We start from the raw sequence: 12770 nt of genomic DNA on the forward strand, positions 1-12770 counted from the left end.
GGGTAATAAACTTTATTACCATGGTTTTAAAGGCACCAGCATATGCACAATCAAGTCCCACCCTGCAAAAGTTTAGGTAATAATCCTCTCAACATCTTCCAGAAAATTGAATTCTGAAAAGATACAGGCTTAACACCTTCTATCAGAAGCTCTTTCATTAGAGATGAGCACAAGTCTCTATTACTATTAAACGATCCCTGTGGACCATCCACCTGTCAGAGTTGAACACAGATCGATCTCCAGTCCCTGAGACATACGTAGTTCTTAGTGTCAAGGTCACCCAAAAAAAAACTAGTGTATACAGCCAAGGATTTCATTTCACTCATAAGGTTAAGCATAAAATCCCACATCTTTTTTTTTAAATAGATTCTTATTGATTGGAGCTAGATGTGAGTGCAAAACCCAGAGCACTGCATTTTTTTAGATTGATTTATTTATTTATTTTAGAGAGAGAGAACGTCGGGTGGAAAGGCAGAGGGAGAGGGAGAGAGAGTCTTTAGCAGACTCAGTGCTCAGCGAAGAGCCCAAGGCAGGGCTCGATCTCACCACCCTGAGATCAGGACCTAAGCCAAAACCAAGAATTAGACACTTAACTGACTGTGCTACCCAGGCACCCGCAGAGCACTGCATATTAAATTCCGATGTCAAGGAGTCATCAGGGAAAGAAAATATATTAGCAGAATGACAAAAAAATTAATAACTGAAATTAAATAATAAAGCTTTTTAAATTTTTAAAAAGATTTTCTTTATTTATTTGACAGAGAGAGAGAGAGCACAAGCAAAGAGAGCAGCTCCCTGCTCAGCAGCTCTCCGCTGAGCAGGGAGCCCAGTGTGGGGCTCGATCCCAGAACCCTGAGATCACGACCTGAGCCAAAGGCAGACGCTTAACCAACTGAGCCACCCAGGTGCCCCAGTAAAGCCTTTTTTTAAAATAATTGGACTGTGAGGTGTCTGAGAGAAGCAAAATTAAATGGACTGTAGATGTGAGCTATAATATTGGTATATTACAGATAAAAGATCACATACAAGACTGAATGAATATACATTGATTGACTAAATGAGTGGAGAGATGAATGGATTAAGGGGTGCGAACCAGCCCCCAACACTTGCAAATGGCCTGGAATCTTAGGAATCCACACAGCAGTTAGTCTGTCTTTTTAGATTTCTCCCCCAATTTCCTTTCTACACAAGAATTTAGGCCCTACAAAACTTCTTCCTAGTAACAGTCCTGTGGATGGCATCATTGACCTCCTTGTTCCTCAAGCTGTAGATAAGCAGGTTCAACATGGGGATCACTGCTGTGTAAAACACCGACACCACTTTATTGAGATCCAGCGAGAAACTTGCACTAGGCCGTACATAAATAGAGAAAAGAGTACCATATAGGATGGAGACAGCCGTCAGGTGAGAACAGGTAGAAAAGGCTTTGTGCCTCCCCTCGGCAGAGTGGATCTTCATGATGGCAATGAGGATGTAAATGTAGGAGACCACAATAGTCAGACCACTGAAGACTCCCACAGCTCCAGCCACGACAAAAACTACCAACTTAGTAAGCCAGCTGTCAGCACATACAAGGGAAAGCCGGGGGGACATATCACAGAAGAAATGATTAATGACATTGGGGCCACAAAAAGGAAGACGAAATGCATTTGTTGTATGGGTCATGGTGTTCATGAACCCGATGACGTAGGGACCAACCACCAGCTGGATACAGAGTCTCTGGGACATGGCAACGGAATACAGTAATGGGTTGCAGATGGCCACATAGCGGTCATAGGCCATGGATGCCAGGAGAAAACACTCTGCTGCCACAAAGAACCCAAAAAACCACTGTTGCAAAGCACAGCCCAAGAAAGAGATGACCTTCTTCTTTACAAAGAAGTCAGTGAGCATCTTGGGGCTCACAACAGAGAAGAAGCAGATGTCCACAAAAGACAAGTGGCTTAGGAAAAAGTACATGGGCGTGTGAAGGCGGGAATCAACCCGAATCAGAATAATCATACCCAAGTTTCCAGTTAGATTGATGAGGTAGAAACTCAGGAAGAGCAGGAAGAGGAAGACCTGCAATTGGGGGTTGTAATTCAAACCTGTGAAAATGAATTCGGTGACCCTCGTGTAGTTTTCAATGGCCATTGACTGTTCTGGTTTCCACTAGAAGAAGAACAGAGGAGTCACACATATTTGGTTAACATATCTTCAAAAATGGGACACAGAAAAAAATATACCAGTAACTGGGAGAGCATCAGGAGTGATATGACTTTGTTGCATGCTGTGGCCAAGAAAACAAAAGTGAGATAGGGACCGGTGCAAAAGATCAGATCCGAAGCTATCATATTTTAAGACTCCACAGAAATCCATAAATACGGAAAGGAGAAAACAAAAATCTAGAAAAGAGAAGCAGCCTCCTTAAGGTCCCATGGCTAATTGATCGCAGAGATGGTTCCAGAACAGATGTCTAATAACGCTCACTTCAGAACTCTGCTTAAGTTCACCAGGTGAACACACACGCAGGAGGGTGGAAGTGAGGCAAGCTGCAGAAGAAATGAGCAGCCACTCATTTTTAGGATGTACGCTGTGCACTTTGCGATTATAACCAACTGCATGGTCTCCAACTCTGGAGTCCACCTCCTCTGACCCTGGGAAGGTCTTCTTTGTGAAACAAAAATGATGATAGTAACACCTACCTTGTAAATTGTTGTGAGGGTACAACGAGATAATGCATGCAAAGCATTTAGCAGAGTCTCATTGAGCACCTTGATAAGTGCACAATAATTGCTAGTATTTTGCCTTACATGCTTCATTGAATAAGCCTGCAAGGTAAATATCATTATTTTCTTCTACATAGGAGGAAAACTGAAGCTCAATCCACATACATGATGCTGGTGAATGGCAGAGATGTGATTTGCACATGTGTGTGCCCAGACTGTGCTCTTTGTCACACTGCAGAAATTGTGTGTTCACAATTCTGTTCCTCACAAAGAGATGCAAAGTCCCCTCCACTCTGAGTACAGGATGATGCATGTTTGGCTGCCTAATGGCCTCATGTTGAGGTTACAGCCAACAGCCACTAGTGAGAAGTGCATAGGATAATAGACTGGTGCCCCTGAGTATCACCTTTATGGAAACAACAGGGAAGAAATCTGGAAAAGAGCCTAAATTATCCCACCTGTACACCATCCATCTCTCCCTTGTCACCCCCTCAGGGTGCCCTTGGTTAGGTCTGCTGATCTCTTTGAACCTGAGTTGCTTCATGTGTTCAAGGTAACTAAAACTCTGTTTCTTACTCTCTCAGAGGAAGATGTATAAGTGCTCTGAACACTACTACTTATTTTTTAAAGATTTATTTACTTATTTAAGAGAGAGAGAGCAGGGGGAGGGGCAGAGGGAGAGAGAGGATCTCAAGCAGACTCCCCACTGAGTGCAGAGCCTGATGAAGGGATTGATCACACAACCCTGAGACCATGACCTGAGCTGAAATCAAGAGTCAGACACTTAACCAACTGAGCCACCCAGGCACCCCTATATTTTACTTTTTAAAAGTTTTATTAGCCCAGGACTATTGGAGTGCAATGTCATACTTATGCTAGATACTTGTCCTCCAGTTTTCTAATCTGAAATGTATTATTCTACTTTAGCAAGGTCTCTTCTGCTGCCAATAATGCAGCTTACCTTAGATCCTTTGCTTCAGGCCATTAAAGAGAAAGATCAGATGGCCAGGCAGATGGTCCACCCAACACACTTAGCTCTTACTTAGGCCTCTTCAAGAGTCTAGGAACTCTTCCAGGGTCCATCAAACACTACTTCTCAGTCTTCCACTTAGCAATTGCCCAAAGCTCCTAAACAATGCCTTGTCAACCTTGGTTTCTAAACCTACCCAAGCCTTCCATGCACATTTTAATTTCTCAGCTTCTCTGCTGCATTTGGTGCTTAGAGGAGAATGCAGTGCTCCATAAAGATCAAACCACACAGAGTGGAGGAACACAACCAGCTCCTGTGTTCAGAGCACTAGCATAATATCAACACAACTTATGATAATCTTCCCTTAGCAAGGAAATCACCCAGGTGGTGTAGACACGGATGTGAGTTGAATTCAGTGCAATATTTTTCCCTTCTTCTACTGCTAAAGCATCTGTCCCATTTTATACTTATATGAGTATATTTTGATCCAGTTGCAAAACCTAAACTTATCTCTACATAAATTATCTCTTCTTAGATTTTGCTCAATCATCCAACAAAGCAGAGGATTGTGCCAGTCCTGGCCATGAGCCAAATATATAATTTATTTTAATTCAACTTAAAATAATTTGTGTTCTCTTGAACTTGTCGAAAATCAGGTAGAAAGAACAGAAAATAATTTAGAAGTTCTCAACTTACATTCTAATAGGCTCTCTCTTCTTTAAAGATGGCATGAAGAACTAAAGTAAGAATGAGCCCAGTTTGTTAGCTTTCATCCCTCCCCTTAATATGGTTGCCTTCTCATGCACAATAGGTCAGAATTTTCAGTAGTCATTTGGTTTTACTATTTCTTTTCTTCTAAGAAGAAAATGTGGAATACTCACTGTAAAATAGATTCAGAGTCTTCATCAATTAGATAAAAGTTCCCTGAACTAGTTGCATCATCTTTTCTTCGTGGTTGCTATGGAAGATCCTCTGTCCCCAATGTCTACCATATCTTGGTAATGAACCACTAAGGGAAAGTGCAATCAAAGTTTTGCTTCATATCCTAAGTAAGTCTGATGAGATCTGTTTTCTAATCATTTTATATTTGTTTTTAACTGTATATAGTCTCTCCATTCTATTTCCATGCTAAGCCAGGAACCTCTAAGGAACCCTGGTAAATTGAAGTAGTGTGGAGAGGGTGGGCCATGGGAGGACCTTAGCTCTCCCTGCTTCTCTCTCTATTACCTTCAGATCTTGGGAGCAAGGGCAAAGAATGTGGAAAATGAACTTTTCTCAAAGATAGCATTTACCATATGTAGCCAAATAAATTAATCTTCCTGGGACTTTGCCCAAAACATACAAAGAGTTTAACCATTGTAAGCAAGGGCTGGAAGAGAATTTCTGAGGATATACTAATGATCATTAAGCTTTATAGCAAGACATTATATTTGGCCTGTTAACCTATGGCAAGGGAAATACATTTCTTATTGCAAAGAGAGTAATAAAAGCCAATAAAACAAAACGCTTTAGGGTTCTGTTTCATCTGCAACACAAATAGCATCAGCCTGACAAAACAGAGTCAATACAGGTTCCAGCCTGAGTAAGGGAAAGTGTAAGCCCTTCAGCAGCAACACAACTTCCCTACTCTAGGAGGTTTTGTTTGTTGAGTTTTTTGATCTCTTAGCATGCTGCTATATTCTTTAAAGCAAATTTTTCCATGAGACCTTAGCTTTTGATAATAACTTTCTGCTGACTCTATATATGAAAGATAATTCCATTTCTCCCCTGAAAACTGTTTTGATATTGCCCTTTTCTTTCTTTCTTTTTAGTTTCAAGTTTTTATTTAAATTCCAGTTAGTTAACAATCAGTGTAATATTGATTTCTGGTATAGAATTTAGTGATTCAACACCTACATACAACACCCAGTGCTCACCCAAGTGCCCTCCTTACATACAACACCCAGTGCTCATCCAACTGCCCATCACTCGTTCACATCTCCTTCATCAACCCTCAGTGTGTTCTCTGTCATTAAGAGTCTGTTTTATGGTTTGCCTCTCTCCCTTCTTTTTCCCTATGTTCATCTGTTTTGTTTCTTAAATTCCACATATGAGTGAAATCATATGGTATTTGTCTTTCTCTGATTGACTTATTTCACATAGCATGATACTCTCTAGCTCCATCCAAGTTCTTGCAAATGGCAAGATTCCATTCTTTTTGATGGCTGAATAATATTCCACCTTCTTGATCCTTCATCAATCAATGGATATTTGGGCTCTTTCCATAATTTGGCTATTGTTGATAATGAGTTGTCTGGATAATAATCCATTTTATTGTATGACAGTGTGAGTTCATATGTTCAGTATTGCTAAAGGTTTTTATATGTGTGTTTTCTTAGGTAAAGTGTCTACAACAAGCATTTGTCATTAGTCAGGTTTTGGGGAGTGACTTTGGTCCTGTTTACTGTCCTCCTGATGGTTGGTTAAAGTTCTTTTCTGTGAAGAACTGGTTAATGCTTGTTCTGTAAGCATATTTATATTTTCGTTTTTGGGACAAATTTTTAAGCGGAAATTAACATTTTAGTTCTCCCTATGTTGCTTATCACATACTTATTTTTAATTCCTTTATGTAAATCTGTTTTGAATCTTGAAAATAGATATTTCTAAGATTTCTTTTAAAATTTACTTCCTGAATGGGGTACCTGAGTGACTCAGTTAGTTAAGCATCTGACTCTTGATTTCAGCTCAGGTCATGATCTCAGGGTTGTAAGATCAAGCCTGGGCTGCATGTTGCATATGGAGCATGCTTAAGATTCCCTCCCTCTCCCTCTGCCCCTACCCTCTTCTCTCTCCCCTCTCTAAAAAACAATAAAAGTAGAAAAAAATCATAATAAACATAAAAAATGTTTAAAATTTACTTCCTGAAATAAGTCAAAGAACGACAAATACTGTGTGATCTCATTTATAGGTGGAATCTAGAAAACAAAACAAAACAAAAACTCATAGATACAGAGAAGTGATTGGTGGTTTGGTAAATTGCCAGAGGCAGGGGTTGGAAAGGTGAGAGAAATGAGTTATAAGATAAGTAAATCTTGGGGATGTACTGTACAGCATGGCGACTATCGTCAGTAATACTGTGTGTATATTTGAAACTTGCTAAGAGAGGAGTTCTTAAAAGTTCTCATTACAAAAACAAATTGTAACTCTGGTGATAGATGTTAACAAAACTTGTGATAACCATTCTTCAATACACACATATAGCAAATTATTATGTTGTACACCTAAAATTAGTACAATGTTATATGTCAATTAAATTACTTCTGAGGTCATAAAAACCTAAATTTCGGATAGTTTATTTTTTGGCTCTATTGATATAATCACTGTTGATTAAAGTTGAAATTTCAAATTCTCAAGGCAAACCCATTTGTCAAAGAAAAGGCAAATAATTAAGTTTATTTTTAATGTATACTTGTGTGCCCTTAAAAGTTATTTTCTTCTTAACCTAAATGACTAATATTAGGCAAGAAAAAATGAGCAAAGGAAAGAAAGGTATAAATAAACTATATTAAGCTTTACCACAGATCATTCACCCTATGCTGCAAAAGTCTTGCACATTTTTCGTTGACAATAGGATAAATTAATTAAAAAAATATTTTATGCATTTTTGTTATAATAATATCAGATCTATCTTGAAAAATGTTTCAAACTGATGCAATTTTTAGCCGAAACATAAGCCTTCCTTCTGACATCTGCAGTCTAAAGCAATATCTCCCTCTAAATTTCAAAATCTGTAATGACCTCGCATATGGAATTTATTGGTGCTACCTTTTCTTATGGTGGTTTTGTGTCACATTTACTGTATGACCATAAAGGAGAGAGACCACAATGCAGTCAATGCCACAGCCTTGGCGTGTCCAGGGTGCACTGTTACGGCTGGACCAGCTGTTAAGTAGCAAAATACATTCATAGTCTTGGGGAAAATAGCTGCCTCTCTCAGCCCTTCGCATGCCCACCACCTTGAGCCCCCCACCCTCTACTCTAAATCCAGACTTCCCTGCAATCTAGCCACTGGAAAGATAATGGGAGGACGGCTCATGGCTGCAGGACCCTGTTTCAACCAGGGTTCTTTGTGATGGATCCATACCTTGTCCCACCTGCTACATTTTGAATACCATTCCTGACAGATGTCCACTTTTTGCAAGATTCTGTAACATGGGGTGAAGGATGCAGAGGGGACCAAAAATGGATCGTCGAAGTAATTCAGTTTCCTTTCTTATGTCCTTATAAAGGGAAGTACATTAATGACCAAAAAACTAAAAGAAGCAACTTGATTATTTTTGGTAAGTTATCATTGGATAAGGAATGTCAGGGAACAGAAATCATGAATTGAACTGTTACTCCAGTTGACAATTCATATAGAAATTTTCCATTGAGAAATTATCAGCATAAGGATTTTTTCAAGTTTACATTTGAATTTAGAAAAAATATTTCTGGGGCGCCTGGGTGGCTCAGTTGGTTAAGCGACTGCCTTCGGCTCAGGTCATGATCCTGGAGTCCCGGGATCGAGTCCCACATCGGGCTCCCTGCTCAGCGGGGGGTCTGCTTCTCCCTCTGACCCTCTTCCCTCTCATGCTCTCTGTCTCTCATTCTCTCTCTCAAATAAATAAATAAAATCTTAAAAAAAAAAATATTTCTGCATTTATGTAAAACATCTCACTACTAAATATATCAAGAAAAATTCCAAAAATGAAGTAGGGCATCAAATACCAGACATACTGAATAACAGACCCTCTGTGTAAGTGTTAGACGAAGTGACAAAGAATGGATGACTGAATGTAAGTGCCATCATTAAGCTGCAGATTTTCCTAATAAAGTCAAAGTGGCTGTTCAATAAAGGGAGAGCTTGAGAACCAGGCCAACTTAATTTGGCATCTCGGTCTGCCATGCCTTTCTGTGTAGCTTCAGGCAAGTCACTCTGCTTCCGTGACCCTCACTTTTCATGATCTCTTGAATGAGAATGATTTCCACCTTACAGAGTTGCCTTAAAATAAAATTACCTGTACAAAGCCTAAAACATTACCTTTTACTTAAGAATTTTACATCACCTGTTCTTTTTTGTTTTAATTCTTTTTTGGGATTTTTTTTTTTTTGAGAGAGAGAGAAAGTGCAGGGGGGGGGAGGAGGGACAGAGGGAGAGAGAGAGAGAGAATCCTAAGCAGGCTCCACGCCCAGCATGAAGACCTACAGGGGGCTCGATCCCACAACGCTGAGGTCATGACCTGAGCTGAAATCAAGAGTCAGATGCTATCACCTGTTCTTAAAGAGGGTTTCAATAGCTCAGCTGACAATAGCATTTTACAGTCACAACTATTATTATTATGTAAGCATTACCCCATGAAGAGGAAGGGGATTATTCTTGAAAATATTTTTAAATTCCTGAATAATTAGATTAAAATACAAATATGAAAAACCATAAAACCTCAAAAATACATGTTTGCCAAGTATTCTAATCTATGCTCAATATTTAAGGATGGAAGTCATAATAAAAATGAAAAAAAAAAAAAACCCACACATTTTTATTTATTTGCAAAGGACCAGGAAAAGTATTTTGCAGCTAATGTTACAAAGCCTTTTTATTTATTGTTATGATGATGTAAGGAGTTGTAAGAATGTTCGATGACAGAGTACAATCTCTGAGCTATGTGTTCTAGAACAGATGTGCCATAACTTTTTTACGCTTCATAGGACGTCTTTCCCCCTTAATACCTTACTGTCAAAATTTGAAAGATAAAACGTGAGACTAGATCAGAGATGTCAAATTTTTATGTGCAATGAACATTAAAGAATTTGATGAGAGGCAGAAAAAAAAAGAAAAGAAAAAAGAGAATGTGACGAGGGATCCAGTGTAAGGTACTGTAGTCCCCCTTTATCAACCGGGGATGCATTCCAAGACCCCCAGTGGATGCCTGAAACTGTGGGTAGTACTGAACCCTCTATAAACCCTGTTTTTTCCCATCCATACATACCTAGAATAGAGCTTAATTTATAAATTAGGAACAGTAAGATTAACATTATTTAATGACAATAAATAATAATAAAATAAAACAAATCAATATACTGTAAAAAAAAAAGTTATGTGAATGTGGTCTCTCTCTCAAAATATCTTATTGTACTGTCCTCATCCTTTTTCTTGAGATGATGTGAGATAATAAAATGTCTATATGATGAGATGAAATGAGGTGAATGACACAGGCATTGCAACATACCGTTAGGTTATTATTGACCTGACAATACATCAGAAGGAGGATCATCTACTTCCAGACTGCAACTGACTCCAAGTAACTAAAACCTCAGAAAGCAAAACCAAGGATAATGGGGGGACTAATGTTCATAGGCCCAAACACACAAAATGTATCTGTGATTTCACGGCCCTTCAAAATTAATTTTTGGACTTTTGAAAGCTTTTTCCAAGCCTATCATAATTTCAATTATTAAAGGAAACGATAGTGGACAAAATTATTGTGATTTATAAGCTGATGCTGCCATCTAGTGGCTAAGTTTAGCTACACCTTAAGGAGGAATTCAGACAATGCTATTTGACTAACCTGCTTTCCTTTTATTTGAACATATCCTATATTCACTGAGACCATGTTAATAGGTGACTTTTAAAAATGAGGAGGATAATAAAAGATATTTCATGACTGATGTGAAATTGTACCTGTCATAGTACTGAAAGCACATACTGTAAAACAAACCTTGACCCTCTTATTCTAAAATAAAACTAAATATGTAAAATTAGGCTTTTAAGAATCGAGGATATAAGGCCATTTTGAGGGAATCTTTATTAACATGAAATGGGAGAAAGACTAATATCAGCCTTAGAAGTTAATGATGCTTCATCACATTCCTTTCAAAATTCTGTCAAATCACTTCTGTGTCCGATATTGTGCTAGACTCTGGTGATCAAGAAGGAGTATTTCCACAGGACATGTGATAAGGAAGCATTTCTCCTTGTCTAGGCTACTAAAATTTTATAAAATTTGATCAGGAGCAGATGGTGTCTTATGCCTTCCTAACATCCATAAAGATGATCATATAAAATTTTTATTAGACAAGCAATAATAATAATATTAGAAATAGCAGTCACAATCTTCTGAGAACTTACCTGTAATATCTTTCTTGATTTTATAATAATAAAGTGCCCTACATAATGTTATCTCCATTTCATAGATGGGTATAGTAAGAAATTTTTTGTTTAAATTTTCTGTATTATTGGAAACAGCTTCTTATTTTGAATTCTGCACTATGCAGAGTCACTTGTGATACGTGAATATAACTAGACCATTCCCATCTAAATTCTCTCTCTCTTCTCTCCCTCTTTCTTCCTCTCCCTCGATATATCATTCACACACACGAATCTAAGCATATTTAAAAATAGGGGTTTTTTTTCCCTTGATTGTCTTTCACCTTGGTAGGGGATAAGAATGTGTGAAAACAGCATCTTTTTCTCTCTCCAAACATCTTCCTTAAACCTCTCTCTCTTTTTCCTCAAAGTTCCGTTTCGAATGTGTCCATCTGGAATAGACCAGATGTCCCTTTTCCCTTCTTTGGCAGGAGAATCACTCTTTCAGTGTAAGTAACATGTCCATCCCACACTTGGTAGGGGCTGTAAATCCTGAGACTCTGCCTTTCCAAAACCTCAGAGGTAAGCACTTACTCCAGGAGAGGATCTCAGCCAGAGAATCCCAACAGCCTGGACACAGCTGCCAGATCTGGGGTGGGGAAGCTGGGGAGGGTGGGGGGCATGGGGGGCGGGGCGAGGGAGGGCAGGTACCGGCCCAAACACATAGTAGAGGCATACCTTCGAGATATTGTGGTTCGGTTCCAGAGCACTGCAATAAAAGGAATATTACATTAAGCAAGTCAAATGAATTTTTTTGGTTTTCCAGTGCATATAAAAGTTATAGTTACATTATACTGTAGTTTATTATGTACAATAGCATTATGTCTAAAAGAACAATGTACATGCCTTAATTAAAAATATGTTATGCTAAAAAATGCTAACCATCATCTGAGCTCTCGGTAAGTTGTGATCTTTTTGCTGGTGGAGCGTCTTGCCTCCATGTTGAGGGCTGCTGACTGATCAGAGTGGCTGCTGAACATTGGGTGGCTGTGGCAATTTCTTAAAGTTAGACAACAGTGAATTTGGCCACATCCATGGACTCTTCACTTGACCACTTAGAGGTCATTGCAGGCTTATTAACTGGTCTAATTTCAGTATGATGTCTCAGAAAATAGGGAGGCTTAAAGAGAGGAAGAGAGACAGGGCACCAGCCAGTTCAAAACACCCCCATCTATGACAAGTTTCACCATCTTATACGGACGTGGTTCGTGGTGCCCTAAACAATTACAGTAGTAACATCAAGATAGCTAATCACAGATCATTATAGCAAATATAATGATAGTGAAAAAGCTTAAAATATTGCAAGAGTGACCAAAATGTGAGAGGGAGACTCAAAGTGAGCAAATGCTGTTGGAAAAATATTGCCGATAGACTTGCTCACTTCGGGGTTGCCCCAAACCTTCAATTCGTAAAAAGCAAGTATCCGCGAAGCACAGGAAAGTGAAGTGCGATAGAACAAGGTATATGGGCATTTGTTTCTCTTGAAGGGTGTCAAATGGGGAGAGAGAAAATGAACAGAAACCTCTTCTCAACTACACGCTTTTTTAATTATCTTCTCCTAATTTTATTCTCCTTTAATTCCCTAAAGCTTAAAAGTCAAGCCAATAGTCAACCAAGGTGTGGTGTGGGTGTTCTGCTCCTACCCTCTGCCTTCAAAAGAGGGATTTACATCAGTTTGAATTAGGATTGGTTATATAAGATAGGAAACTCAAAATAACAGTAACTTTAAAAAATTATTTAAAGAAATTTATTTTCTCTATCATAAAACAAATCTGGAGGTAGTCAATATAGGGCTGATAATGGCTGATATACAGTATCAAGAACCTAAATGCTTCCTCATGGTGCCAGATGAGTGCTCAAGGTCCAGCCATTAAATCTGCATTCCAGGTAATAGGAAGGATACAGGTGAGAGGAAAGGCACTTCCTGAAA

General features: G+C 38.8%; 1 protein-coding gene across 1 annotated transcript; it reads right to left on the reverse strand.

Moving 5' to 3' along the window:
- Window positions 1–1194: 1194 nt before the first annotated feature.
- On the reverse strand, window positions 1195–2133 carry LOC116638884 (olfactory receptor 1009-like). Its single transcript, XM_032415047.1, has one exon. It carries the CDS (start codon window positions 2131–2133, stop codon window positions 1195–1197), a length of 939 nt encoding a protein of 312 aa, XP_032270938.1.
- Window positions 2134–12770: the final 10637 nt, after the last annotated feature.

This window comes from Phoca vitulina, unplaced genomic scaffold (assembly GCF_004348235.1).
Source record: "Phoca vitulina isolate PV1807 unplaced genomic scaffold, GSC_HSeal_1.0 scaffold16, whole genome shotgun sequence".
Taxonomy (NCBI): Eukaryota; Metazoa; Chordata; class Mammalia; order Carnivora; family Phocidae; genus Phoca; species Phoca vitulina.

What these genes read in the sequence shown, in the direction of transcription:
- LOC116638884 (XM_032415047.1), bottom strand. Translation starts at nt 2,133, where the DNA reads ATGGCCATTGAAAACTACACGAGGGTCACCGAATTCATTTTCACAGGT.